At 44.8% G+C, this 12,423-nt stretch overlaps 1 protein-coding gene across 5 annotated transcripts in view; it reads left to right on the top strand.

Moving 5' to 3' along the window:
• PRRC2B (proline rich coiled-coil 2B) overlaps nt 1-12,423 on the top strand; it is a 47,638-nt gene that overhangs the window by 8,260 nt on the left and 26,955 nt on the right. For all 5 annotated transcript variants that reach the window (XM_071766116.1, XM_071766120.1, XM_071766118.1 and 2 more), the window contains exons 2-11: nt 5,383-5,550; nt 6,510-6,687; nt 6,883-6,985; nt 7,960-8,032; nt 8,761-8,904; nt 9,569-9,804; nt 10,198-10,316; nt 10,801-10,943; nt 11,540-11,630; nt 12,035-12,227. In XM_071766116.1, the coding sequence (XP_071622217.1) occupies nt 5,436-5,550; nt 6,510-6,687; nt 6,883-6,985; nt 7,960-8,032; nt 8,761-8,904; nt 9,569-9,804; nt 10,198-10,316; nt 10,801-10,943; nt 11,540-11,630; nt 12,035-12,227 (1,395 nt within the window). In that variant the 5' untranslated portion in view covers nt 5,383-5,435. The remainder of the gene's footprint in view (nt 1-5,382; nt 5,551-6,509; nt 6,688-6,882; nt 6,986-7,959; nt 8,033-8,760; nt 8,905-9,568; nt 9,805-10,197; nt 10,317-10,800; nt 10,944-11,539; nt 11,631-12,034; nt 12,228-12,423) is intronic.

Genomic DNA, 12,423 nt, shown 5'->3' with positions numbered 1-12,423 from the left:
GCTGGATTTGTTTTTCCATGCCATGGTTTTTCATACTGAGGATGAAGTATTACTTATCTTTGTCTGTGTTCTCAACTACTAGAGGTTAGGGGCTTTTTTCCAGGCACATCTTTTCAGGGTGTGGCATAGTCTGTCCAGCCCTTGCAGAAGGGACTGCAGAACTTGCTCATGTTTTTTGTAAATACAATTGTGTTCTTCTCTAGACTCCAATCTGCTTTATCTGTTTTACAGAATCCAGCCTTCCTGGCTGCCTTTCTCTCCTGTTGGCCTTCCCAGTACTGGGAAAGTACTGTTTAGCAGAGGTGAGACTTCTGTATTTCACAGGCCAGACCTGGGATTATGAAGACCTGCTTTCCATGCAGTGGTTCTGTAACAGTACTTGTGATTCCCAGCTTGTTAGTACATTTATAAGAAGGGACCTCAGGTGAGCTTGGTAAAGACAGAGCTGAGAAAATTAGGTCCAGTCATCTTAACAAGGACATGACTTTTCTGGTTCCCCTTGCTGTCATGTTTTATCTCTGCCTGTAGAGCTCCATGCCACAGAGTTGATGATAGATACACTGTCCAGAAGGCTCAGCTTCTTCTCTTTGTGATTCTGCTGCATATCTCAAATCCAGGGTTTGAGAGACTTGAGGACAGGGCTGGCCAGTGGGCAAGTTTTCTGGCAGCCTCCAACAGTATTACCCAGCTAGCAGCATACCTCTGCAGTAAATAATGGGAAATGTGATCTTGGTCTTCCATTCCCTGTTTTTAAAGGAAGCAAGGTATATGGGAGATGCAGAGAGAGGTGGGAATTGTGCAGAAATAACTGGTACCTGCCAAATATACCTTGTTCAGCTGAGCAAGGAAGGTCTCCTCTTGTGAATCAGGAGCTGTTCCTTTGCTACAAGGTGTCTGTCTTCTCTGCGCTGCAGAGTGGTGACTTACTTCTCTGTGTTGGCAGGACTTGAAGCCATGTTCAGGATATGTGGGCTGTTTTTCAGGTGTACCAACAGCTCCCTTTTGAAACAGTGCAACAGAATGACAGCAAGTGTCTTACTGTGGCCTAGACTCTTCCTCCAGCCTCTGCCTGCTGCACAGCTCCTCTGCCTTGATCTTAGAGATTCTAATGCAAATATTCTCCTGTTGCTCCTCTCCTCACTAAGCAGTCTCTCACCAGTACTGAATGGTCCCTTCCCCACCAGGCTGATGTTCTCTCCTAGCCCAAACAGGACTTCTACAAGATTACTTGTAGAACTGGCACCAAGCCCCTGAGGCAGTTGATCACACAGTGTCACCAAAGCTCTTCCAAGGGCAGCAAGCTCGTCTTTTGTCACTGAGGCAGGTGGTGACCATTTGACAAATAGGTGACTCTTGATGGGACAATTTACAGTAGTGTTATCTTCCTGTTGATAGATAAATATTTAGCTGTGAAAAGTACCAGCAAAATTGCGTATTTAAAGAAGACTAAGCATCATTAATCTTCTGTAAAATTATACCATGTTTTTTAAAAGGTTTCATGTTACCACTGACACTAGAAACCACAGCAGAATTGAGTTTAACAACTCTAAACACTTCTCTGTTTTGGTTTTGCAACCTGTGAGTTTCTGAACAATTTGTATAGAATTTCAGGTCAGAAAGCTTCCTGCTTCAGGAGAAACACCTTTTCACTGCTTATTTCTGTCCTGTTTCTTTGGTTTGTGTTTGTGACTGCTTCTGAGAAGTGAGCAAGGAGTGAAGGTCTGCAGTGACTTCTGGTCCTTTGCCCCAGTGATTGTGTTCCATAGAGAGCTCAGTGGTGTGTGAGTAGCTGAAGTGTGATTCCTTATAGTGTGTTACCTTTTATAAATCTGTTTGCCCTGCCCTGTATTCAAGCTTCAATGAAGTCTTGTGAATAAAACATCAGCACAGCTCAGGCTCCTTCATGCATAGATTCACAAAGAGCTTTGTGAACAAAGCTCTATGGATGGGGCTTGCAGCAGCCTGGTCTAGTGGAAGGTGTCCCTACCCATCGCAGAACAGGTGGAACCATATGATCTGTTAGGTCCCTTCCAAACCAAACCATTCTATGATTCTATGATAATTCTGTTTGTTAGGAGTCTTTCCCTTTGGCTGTGTTTTCAGCTCAGGGGTTTCCAGTTGTGCCAGTAACTCGCGGTTTTTATATTGCTCTTTTTGCAGGGTAGGCTTCCCATGCTTGGCAGATCCCTGCTGTAGCTCTGAGACTTGCATGGTCTGACATTTGAAATGTCACTGTTGCTCTGCATTTGAACATACATACCTCTTCAAAAGGCAGGTAGACAGGGTCAATACCCACACATGAAATCCAGAGGAACATGATGTGGACATAGACTCCAGCGTAGTGAAGCTCTCTACTCAAAGTGATTCTGGTGTACTTAATTTGTACCCTAAGGCCTCTCTCTTAACTGGTCATACAGTAGTGTTTTCTGATTCACCTGAGACAGTATTAGCACTGTGGTGCTGTCCCTGGATATTACAGGAAACCTTGCTAGTCCTGAAAATGGGAAGAATTAAGCTCTGTGCTGAAACTGATGGCAAAGCTTCCCCCAAAGACCCTGATAAACTCAGAGAGAAACCATGCAGAAATGCATTTTTTATTTGTCTGTAAAAGAGGGTAATGTTTTCTTTGCGGTCAGCTATCAGACGCAGGGAACCTGAGCACAGGTCAGAGGCTTTGTCAAGACTGTCAGTTTTCAGTTGTCAGCACTGATCTGTATGTGTCTTCTGGTTTTAGCTCTCCTAATAAGTGTGCAGGTTGGCAGGTTTGATTTTTATCAGAAATGGCTTTGTTCTGCAAGACTGGAAAGCCTTGATGATCCCTGCCTGGATTGACTGTGTAGTGGAAAATAGTCCAGTGTTGTGACAGCTTTGGAGGCTCTGTGACCTTTTTGAAGTGCTGTGGGTGACCTGGGTGCTGACTGATCCCCCTGACCACTTCCCACCATGAACCAGCTCAGATCTGCAGCTGCTGTCAGGACAGGCAGGCTCCCGGGAGGCTCAGTTCCTCTGCAGCCTCATTGCACAGTGACCCTATAGAAATTGCCTCACCCCCCATGGACTTGTTTTCCCCTTTGCAGCTCACAGGTAACAGAAACAAAGCTGTGTTTCACGTTTTCAGTTTCAAAGCCTTGAAGGAGTTAAAAGTGAATTTCACTTACCCAGACAGCAGTTGTAGCTGTCCCAGAAAGTTTGACAAGGGGCTTTATCCTGATGTGTCCCCAGCTCCTCTGCTCTGAGGTGGCTGTTTATTCCTCCTGCATCCTTTTAATGGTAGAAGATGTAATAAAGAGGCAGCTGAGACCCAGTTACATAACGGGTTGTCAGGGTTTCTCTTTGGCAGCGTTACCCAACATGCTGTTTGCAGGCTGACTTTCAGGAATTTTCTGTTTCAGGATTTTCTGATCACCAGCTAACTCCTGAACCTGGTATCATTGTTCTTGAATTTATTTATGTTTTCTAAACCTCAAAGTGGATTTTATTGCTTGGGAGTATGAGGTTGATAAAGGATTGATGTGGTTGCCTCTGCAAGGCTTAATATACGTGTACTAACAGGTGGCTCTGCTTGTGCCAGAGCAGCTGAGGGCTGGTGTGCAGCACCCGTAGCTATTTGCTCAGGTCTGGGGCTCCCTACAACTCTGCTAGTTTAAACAGATCATTGTTCTCAGCCTGGCTTCTGCTTCCTTGCCAAATCTGAGCTTGTGTTTTTTCTCCCTTTCTGTTTTATGTCTGTCCTACTAATAAAATACAGTGGAAATGGGCAAGTGAGGGAGGATCTTTTGTTTTCTTTGGCACATGGTGACCATCTGAGCAAAGACTGAACCAGACTAGAGCCAGACATTGATTTTGCTACTCTGCAGGACAAGGTGCCTCAAGAATGCTGGCTTATTTTTTTGCTCAAAAACTTGCCCCTGGCAGCAGTGCTTAGGTGGGCTTTACTCAAGCTGGGAGTTGTAGATCACAGTACATTCTCAAACTGGATGTTTGTGCTCTGTGCTTTATTTTGTACATAATGTGTGAGGGACTAATCTTCTTAGCTGGCAATCATATTTGATAATGTCGTGGGAGTTGTAGCCTCTGGTCATACAGTTTCTTTCTGAAAGAGTGATTCCTGACTGCATCTGAAATGTGCTTTCAGCTGGGTGAGTTACATGGCAGGTGAAAGGTAGGAAAGTCCTGTATATATATATATGTTGTGGTGGTGGTTGTGGTGGTGGTTGTGGTGGTGGTTGTGGTGGTGGTTGTGGTGGTGGTTGTGGTGGTGGTTGTGGTGGTGGTTGTGGTGGTGGTTGTGGTGGTGGTTGTGGTGGTGGTTGTGGTGGTGGTGGTTGTACCTAGCAGGTAGTATAATAAAACTGCCAACTGGCTTGAAGTGGAGGCTTTACAACTAGAAATGTAGAAATCTCAATTATGTGTGACAGGGTTAGATTAGCAGAGAATTATGTTTAAAAAAAATGAAAGAAAGGTTCATTGAAAGTAAAGTTTATTTTCTGGCTTAAAAGTTGACATTCAGTGTGTGTGTTTCGGCTTTGTCCTGGGCTCCAGCAGCTAAAAAGTGTTTAGTATAGAGACTGCCTGCATGAAGGGTGTTAATCACAGGAGGCTGTGCCAGCAAAGATCAGAATGAAAAATTAACAAACCACATGCATTGTGAAAAGCATATTTATAGCTAAAAATGTTGAAGATGCCAGCAACAGAGAAATACTATTTTTTTTATAAAGCAATATAACCTATAAAGGTTTTGTAGTAGAAGTGTTGAATGCACAGGTGAATGCACTGCTTCATGTGAAAAGTTTTTTTAGACTCCTTGACTGTCTTGTATGTTGAGCAGATGGGGAAAAAGGAATTTGATGAAATAACTGTTGCCTTTGGGTGATGCTTTCAAAGCATTAGTTGCTGACGTGAGCCATTAACTGTGGCCAGTGTGGAGCCATGATCCTAAACATTACAAACCAGTGCTTCAGTGGCAAACCCAGGGGTAAATTCCAGTGTGGGATAAGTTGTCATTTATGTTTAGGAATGCTTGTGCATGGCTGCTTATTGTTAGGCTTATTCTTGTAAAGCATGGACTGTGTTGACCATCCTTTCTTCCACTCTCATGCTCAGGAAACTCACTTCTCAAAAAACTCATCTCTTTAAGTACTGGAGTGGCCAAAACAACAATCCTGCTGTGAGAAGTGTCCTCTTGCAGCTTTTCAATTTATGAATCTTAAATCCCACAAGCTTCTTGTGACTAAAAAGGGGGGGGGGGTGTTGTATTTGAAACCTTGTAACTTTGTGTCTGCTCATCGACTGTCTCCAGTTCTAGCAGCTGTTCGTATTTTACTTTTGATGTGGCTGTACAGTCTGTTTGATGGCCTCTCCCTGGTTCTCTTTCATTAAAAGGCAGATCGGGAGCGGCGCAGAGAAATTTCCTTACTAGATGACATTTCATCGCAATGTCCGATCGTTTGGGGCAAATAACCAAGGGAAAGGATGGGAAAAGCAAGTACTCGACTCTCAGCCTGTTTGATAAGTATAAAGGAAAGTCAATAGAAGCTATCAGAACTACAGGTAAGAAATGCCTCCAAAAAGCTCCTTTTGGTTTCTTCCAAGAGCAGTATTGCAGAAATGGTTCAGGTTTTTGGCCCTGTGGGTAGGATGCCCAGTGAGAAGCAGCTGGGTTGCAGAGCTGTTTGGTGTCTAAGCCTCTGTTTCTTTAGAACTTCAGGGAAAATGTCTGCAGTTTTTTTGTGCTGCTCCTACTTTAGATACAGGGAGAAATTGAGGCAAAACAACTGGGGGACTGCTGGTCCTTTTGTTTAGCCTGTGTCCTTGCTGCAGTGTGGTCAGCTTGCAAACTTGAGTAAAAGCCTTACCAGGGCTTTAGGCTGACTGAAATGCCTTAGGTTGGTCAGACCTTCTGTGAGGTGAGAATTGAGGAACAAAGGCCTCTGGGGAAGAACCTGAGTTAATTTTGCAGTGAAGATGTGACCAAAAGTAGGCGGTGGAGTTAAAAAAAAATGGCAACGCTGGCTTGACTGGCTCTGTGTTTAGTGTAGGAGTAGAAAACCAAAGAAAATAAAATGCCATGCTAATAAATGTGATTTTGGTGGGTATAGCTGGAAAATCTCTTGGGACTCCTCCTGGGTTAGATTACTGGTCTGTCTGCTGAGAGTTGGGGTTGAGTGACCATTCCCTGGCTGGGTAAGGGCAATGCTGCTTCTCCTTATTGACATGAGTGTCTTCATATGTAGGTAGAATGCTCTGTTAGGGAGCATTTTCTGTTAGGGAGAATCATTTCTCTCTCCATCCCCACTGTTTCAGGAGGCAGCCTGTCAGCCAGCTGCTACAACAGATGCTGCCTCTCGCCATGGTCCTGTGGGAACTGACCTGGATGTTGACATAGCAACACTGGTGCTGCTTGTCACACAGCTCTGTTGGGACTGCACCCAGCCACAAAATGCTAATTAAGGTTACTTATCTAGCAGGATATAGCCCTCTCTGACCTGTCTTTTTTCCTTTCTCACTAGTTATTCCTAGACATGGCTTACAGAGTCTTGGGAAAGTTGCTGCTGCCCGGCGTATGCCACCTCCTGCAAATTTGCCTAGCTTGAAGTCTGAGAACAAAGGAAACGACCCCAACATCATTATAGTACCGAAGGACGGTACAGGATGGGCAAACAAGCAGGATCAGCCAGACCAAAAGAGGTAGGATAAACTCTGGCCAAGTTTTGTTAGGCTCACGGTAGCAGTGCTGTGCTGTGTGTTGGACCTTACACTGGTCAGTTCTCTGTCGTCCATGCCAGTGTAGAGCATGATCTTTTAGCAACTGTTGTATTGCCAGAGTTGCTTTGTCTATTGTCTTCCTTCCCCTTTGCTCTCACCTTTGCTGTCTCTTTTCAGTTCCAGTGCAACGGCTGCACAGCTGCAGGAGTCGCTGCCGCAGCAGGGTTTGCAGAAATCTGTCTCCAATTTACAGAAGCCGACACAGTCAATCAGTCAGGAGGTAGGTGCAAGCAGTCTTTGTGACTGCCACCCTGCTTCCCCTCATCCCCAAGAGAGCTTGAAAGTTTTCTTTAGTCGTCTGTGTTGCCTTGCACACAAGTAAGAATCAGCAAACTAATTTACAGAACAGCTCCTGTATAATCAATTCCTGTAGAACTGACTGTCTTGATTCCAGGTTACTGTACCCTGGTAATTCTGGACTGCTGTTCTGTGGATATTACCTCTGTACCTTTCAGGTGTGTTCATGAAGAAAGTCTGTCTTCATCTAGAAGAAATGCTTGGAATGTGGAATGGCTGCTTAACACTTATAAATTATTTCACTTTGGGTCTAATTAAAGTGTAGTTTGGTGACAACACATCCCGCTCTTGCTTCCAGGCTGATGAGACTTGATAAGAAGTGATCAGGTCATGTGGGAGAAGTAGCCAGTGTCAGGATCTGAAAAAGTTACTGCCAAGTAAGAAAGCTTCCTCAGAGTGTGTAGGGACCTGGCCTTCTGCTGCAGATTTCACACTGATAGTTTAAACTTCCAGCCTTTGAGATTCAGGAAAATCGAGACAGGAGTTAAATTTTGTAGAGAAGAGTGATAAATGCGTGAGGAACTAGGGAAGCCTTCAAGGTGGGGTGTAGCATGAAACAAATCCCAACAATTAAGAGGGACCATTTGGCCAACAGAACAAAGAGAAAGCTTGATTAAAAGGAGGAAAGCAAGAGAAAATGTTTTGAGGAAATAGTTGAAGATGAGCAGAGAGATGAGGCAGGACAGATAGGAGGACTTTTGCTGTAGTGTGGTAGTACACTGGAGTGGAGGGTAGCTAGCTTTAGTCCCAGCAAGAAACTGGGGAAATCCATGTTATCCAGTGACATCTGGGTAATCTACACATCTGAACTGGAGCAGGTGTGAGCCAGGAAATGAGAAACAGTCATGAAACTTCACTTGTCTGTGGGCACTGGATTTTTTTTGTGTTTTGTTTCAGAGCACAAATTCAGTGCCAGGTGGACCAAAGTCATGGGCACAGCTGAATGGAAAGCCAGCAGGACAAGAAGGTGGTGAGTATGATAAACAGAAATGGAGCAGTTGCAGTATCTTCCTGGGAGATCTTCAGATGGGTGGTCTTGTGCAGTGTACAAGTTCCAGAAAGTGAAAATTTGTTTTCCAGTCACTGGCAGATGAGTGGACAGAATGCTGTCATTCTAGGGTGGCTGATGGTGAGACAGTTTGCCTGTGATTAGAAATGAATCTGGCCTGATCTGAATCTTAAAAATGCTGCAGCAGGAAGGAAGGCAGAGCAGAACATATAGCACTGGATCCTTACCCATGGTCTTTCACCAAGTGTATTGACAGAGATCATAACAATAGACTTCCCTGTGGAGTGAGATTGAAGCAAAAAGGAGTCTGAATAGAGCTGTCAAATACTTGATAACGAGGTATCATCTACAAGCAACCTTGAAGAATTTTTATCGCTGCCTCAGTCTGAATTTTGTGCTTCACAAAAGTAATTGGAAGCTGAGAAAGTTCACTCTGACTTTGTTAAACATGAGGATTTAAATGAAGATCCTGAGCTACAAGTGTGGGAGTATTGGGTGAGGACATGTATTGTGGTGTTGGTGACAGTGTCTGAGGGTGTTTTGGATGTGAGCTGAGGTGCTGGTATGATACTAATTTGATTTGAAATATGCTGAAGGCCCATATACTCGGGAAACATGATTCCAGGATGATCTTTTACGGAAATTGAAAGAGTGGAAAAATCTGAGTCCCACACTTATTTGTCTAACAGGTTCAAGGGCCTCAAGCCGACTGTTATCCTTCTCTCCCGAGGAATTTCCGACGCTGAAAGCAGCTGGTGTGCAGGACAAGGTTGGCAAAGAAAAGGGCGCCTTAGATCCGTCGTATGGGCCAGGACCAAGCCTCCGCCCCCAGAGTGAGTGAATGATTGTGTCTTGCTGCTTTAACCATAACCCCAGAGACTGCTTTGGGCAAGGGGATGCCAGTTCATTGTAGTACCAGATTGCTTCATCCTCTGTGTTTCCTTTCACCCTTTTGTGAGCTTGCATGTGTCAAGCTGCTTAGCAAATGACCACAGATTGACTGATGTTCACTGGCTGAGTGCTGTGGTCCAGACAGCTAAGAATGGGCTGTCATCTGCTGCACTGTGTAATAGAAATTGTTGTGTGATGTTGCAAAGCAGGCCCCTTCCCCCTGGGCTAGGGGAGCCACAAGTGAAGTAAGTGGGTAGTGTTACGTGGCTTCTCTTTGAGTGCTTGTGCATGATCTAATTTGCCTTAATTCTGCAGAGTGAAAGGACTGTGGAGGTGGGGAGCAGAGCTGGTTGGAATTTAGGCTTATTGACAAATGAGGACACTACTGGTATAACAATTACTTAGTAATGGCTGATGCTGCGAATCTCTTAGGAAAATAAACATGTGGAAATATTCCTTGGTCCCTGATGTTTTTCTACATGCTCAGTGTAATTAGGGCTTGACCCAGAGCATTTGGGTTTTGAGACTTCCTGGCAGAGCGACTTTGTCTGCATTTACAAACGTTGACATAATAATTAACATCCTAATAATTAACATCCTTTCCAGATGTCACCAGTTGGAGGGAGGGCGGTGGGAGGAACATAACCTCTGCCACATCTCTGACCACCTCCCCTGCTGAGCTGGGCAGCAAAACCTCCAGCACTGGAGACGGAGCCCCCTCCTCAGCCAGCGATGCCAAGGAGCCGTCTCTCCGCCCAGCTCAGCCCCTCCGCAAAGGGGCTTCACAGTTCATGGGAAACGTCTACCAACCACCTACATACCATGACATGCTACCTGCTTTTGTAAGTTGACCTTTTCCCACATCTATGTAATGTCCTGACTGTGGATGTGAATTGAAGAAGTCAGAGGAGATGTCTGTTTTCTGGACTCTCAGTTCCCAGGTCTTGCTCAGGGATCCTGCTCTTGATCTACTTTTAGTTTCCCTTGTTGTGCATTCCCCTTTTCATGCTAGAGTATTGTAGCACAGCCCTGCTCAGCCCAAGCAAAAGTTGCTGCTTTCCCTCTGGAACTGGAGAAGGTAACCACTAGCTCACAGCCTGTTAGGCAGCCAGATGTTAAATGTTTGTTTTCCCTTTGTGTGGATGGAGCTACTGTGCTTGTGTTGTAATCTAATCTGGATAAGCCTTCCTGTGGCTAGGAGAAAAACTAAACTGTTTTGCTTTGCCTTGTTCCAGATGTGTCCACAGCCATCTGAGACCCCTGCACCATTGGACCGAGGGTCTTTCCCCCTTCCTCAGCTTCGCCTTGAGCCCCGAGTACCTTTTAGACAATACCAGATGAATGACCAGGATGGGTAAGGCTGCTGTGACTGTTCCACCTAGGAGGCAGGTTTGGGGTGTGACATGAACCTTTATGCAAGAATTTGGGCCAGGGACCTAGCTGTGTGGGTGAAGCTGCAGACAGCCACTGATGCAACCTGATGTATTTATCCAAAGCAACAGTACTTTGTTCCCACTGTGGTAATATCTGAAGTATTGCAGGACTGTAAGCACTGTGTGTCTGAAGAGCAGGTGGATGTGAGAAGTAATTGTGTGTGATCCTGGACTGGAAGCATTGAAGCTCTGATCTGTAAGCCCCGGGGGCGTGGGTACGAGGTTAGACAAGTGAAAGAAACCTTGTTGGACAGGGAGAAAGAGACTTGGAGTCCTTGCATGCAAGCACATGCTAGAAATAACAGATTCATAGAATTGTAGAATGATTTGGTTCACTTTTATAAATTCAGCTCTACGTTTTCTTAACTGTTAACTATTTATTAACCACTTTGCATTTCCCTGCAGAAAAGAGAACAGGCTCAGCCTGTCTCGCCCAACACGTCCTGTTCGACAGCAAATGGAGCGAGCACCTCGGCCCACCATTATCAATGCAGAGAACCTGAAGGGGCTGGATGAACTAGACAATGATGCGGATGATGGATGGGCAGGTAAAGTGCTTCTATTCTCTACCTTCAGGCAACAGTTTAAGAGGTGAACCAAAGTACTAAGTTTTCCCTGAAGCATGAGATAGCCAGGATATTCTGGTGGCTCTGTTTCACTGTCACAGAAGAAAGAAAGATAAAAAAAGAGTGGTCTTTGTAGTTGTAAAATTGCTGTTGGTGTAAATGATGACACAATGGATCCTTCTGATCCTTCCATCACACTGTGCTCAAGGAACTGGATCTGAAGACTCCTAAAACCTGAAAACACCAAATAGCAGGGAGATAGCAGGATGGCTGCTGGGAAGACAAGTTTGTTCTACCAGTCATTGTATTCAGTATGCAGTTACACTGGCAGCTGTCTCCTCATTTGCAGCCTCCGTTCTCCTATTGCTTGATGCTCCTTTTCTGGGACTTGCCTAACTCTTCAGCAGTGTGGGTCCACACTATTCTCAATTTCCAGTATCTATGGTGGAAATTTGGTTTTCAAAGTAATTTATGCCAAGCCTGTGTATTCTCTGGTTTAGAGAGGGCATAAGCTTTACCATGACAGGGGACACATTTCTTTCCTCTCACATACACCTTGTCCAATCCTGCTTGTATAGGCATTCATGATGAAGTGGACTACTCTGAGAAACTAAAGTTCAGTGAAGATGAGGAAGAGGAAGAAACTCTGAAAGATGGACGACAGAAGTGGTAAGAAGTAATTGTATTGGCACCTGCAGTTGTTTCAGTAAAAGTAGACAATACCAGGAACTTGTTCTAAATGTTGAGGCTTGATTCCCCTGATTGATACTATGACTTTGTTTCCACTGGCTGTTGTTTGAGTGGGCCTCAAGGATGTGTATGGGTCTTGAAGCTTACTGCCAGGATGCCAGACCTTTTGTTCCTCTTTGTCTTACCTTTATCTTGCTGCACAATGGTATTACATCTGTACAACTTTTGGAGGAAAAGTGCATTGCTTGTTCTGGTGGATTTCTTGTTAGTTTTGTGGGGCTTTTTTTATCTTTTCTGTTACAGTCGGCTTCCTTTGCCACTTGGTAAAAATGTGCTTTTTCAAGCAAGTAGCAAATGTAATAGCAAAGCTGTTTATATGACAGGAATAGCTGGGATCCCAGAAGGCAACGACAGTTGTCCCTGAGCTCTGCAGACAGTGCGGATGTCAAACACACCTTGGAGGAAGGGAAGAATTGGAGTGACTCAGTTGGCTTGTCCCGGTCAGTCCGGAAAGTGCAGGATTCACAGCAGCCTCCAAGGAAGCTGAATGGCTGGAGCTCTGCATCTGAATACCAGGTAGGTTGAACTCATGTGCATGGGCTGTTGCTGCTGGATGCAACCTACCACTGTCCGTATGAGGCCAGTTTGACAGCTTACTAAAAACAGAATGCTGAGGAATTTCTTTTTTACGTCCATCTGAAGAAAAATCCATCTGCGTAACACTCCTCCTAGGAGTTGGAGGTGGTTCAAAGCAGTGGGGTTGTCAGACAGT

This window comes from Heliangelus exortis, chromosome 22 (genome assembly GCF_036169615.1).
Source record: "Heliangelus exortis chromosome 22, bHelExo1.hap1, whole genome shotgun sequence".
Taxonomy (NCBI): domain Eukaryota; kingdom Metazoa; phylum Chordata; class Aves; order Apodiformes; family Trochilidae; genus Heliangelus; species Heliangelus exortis.
This window is presented reverse-complemented; position numbering and strand designations above follow the sequence as displayed.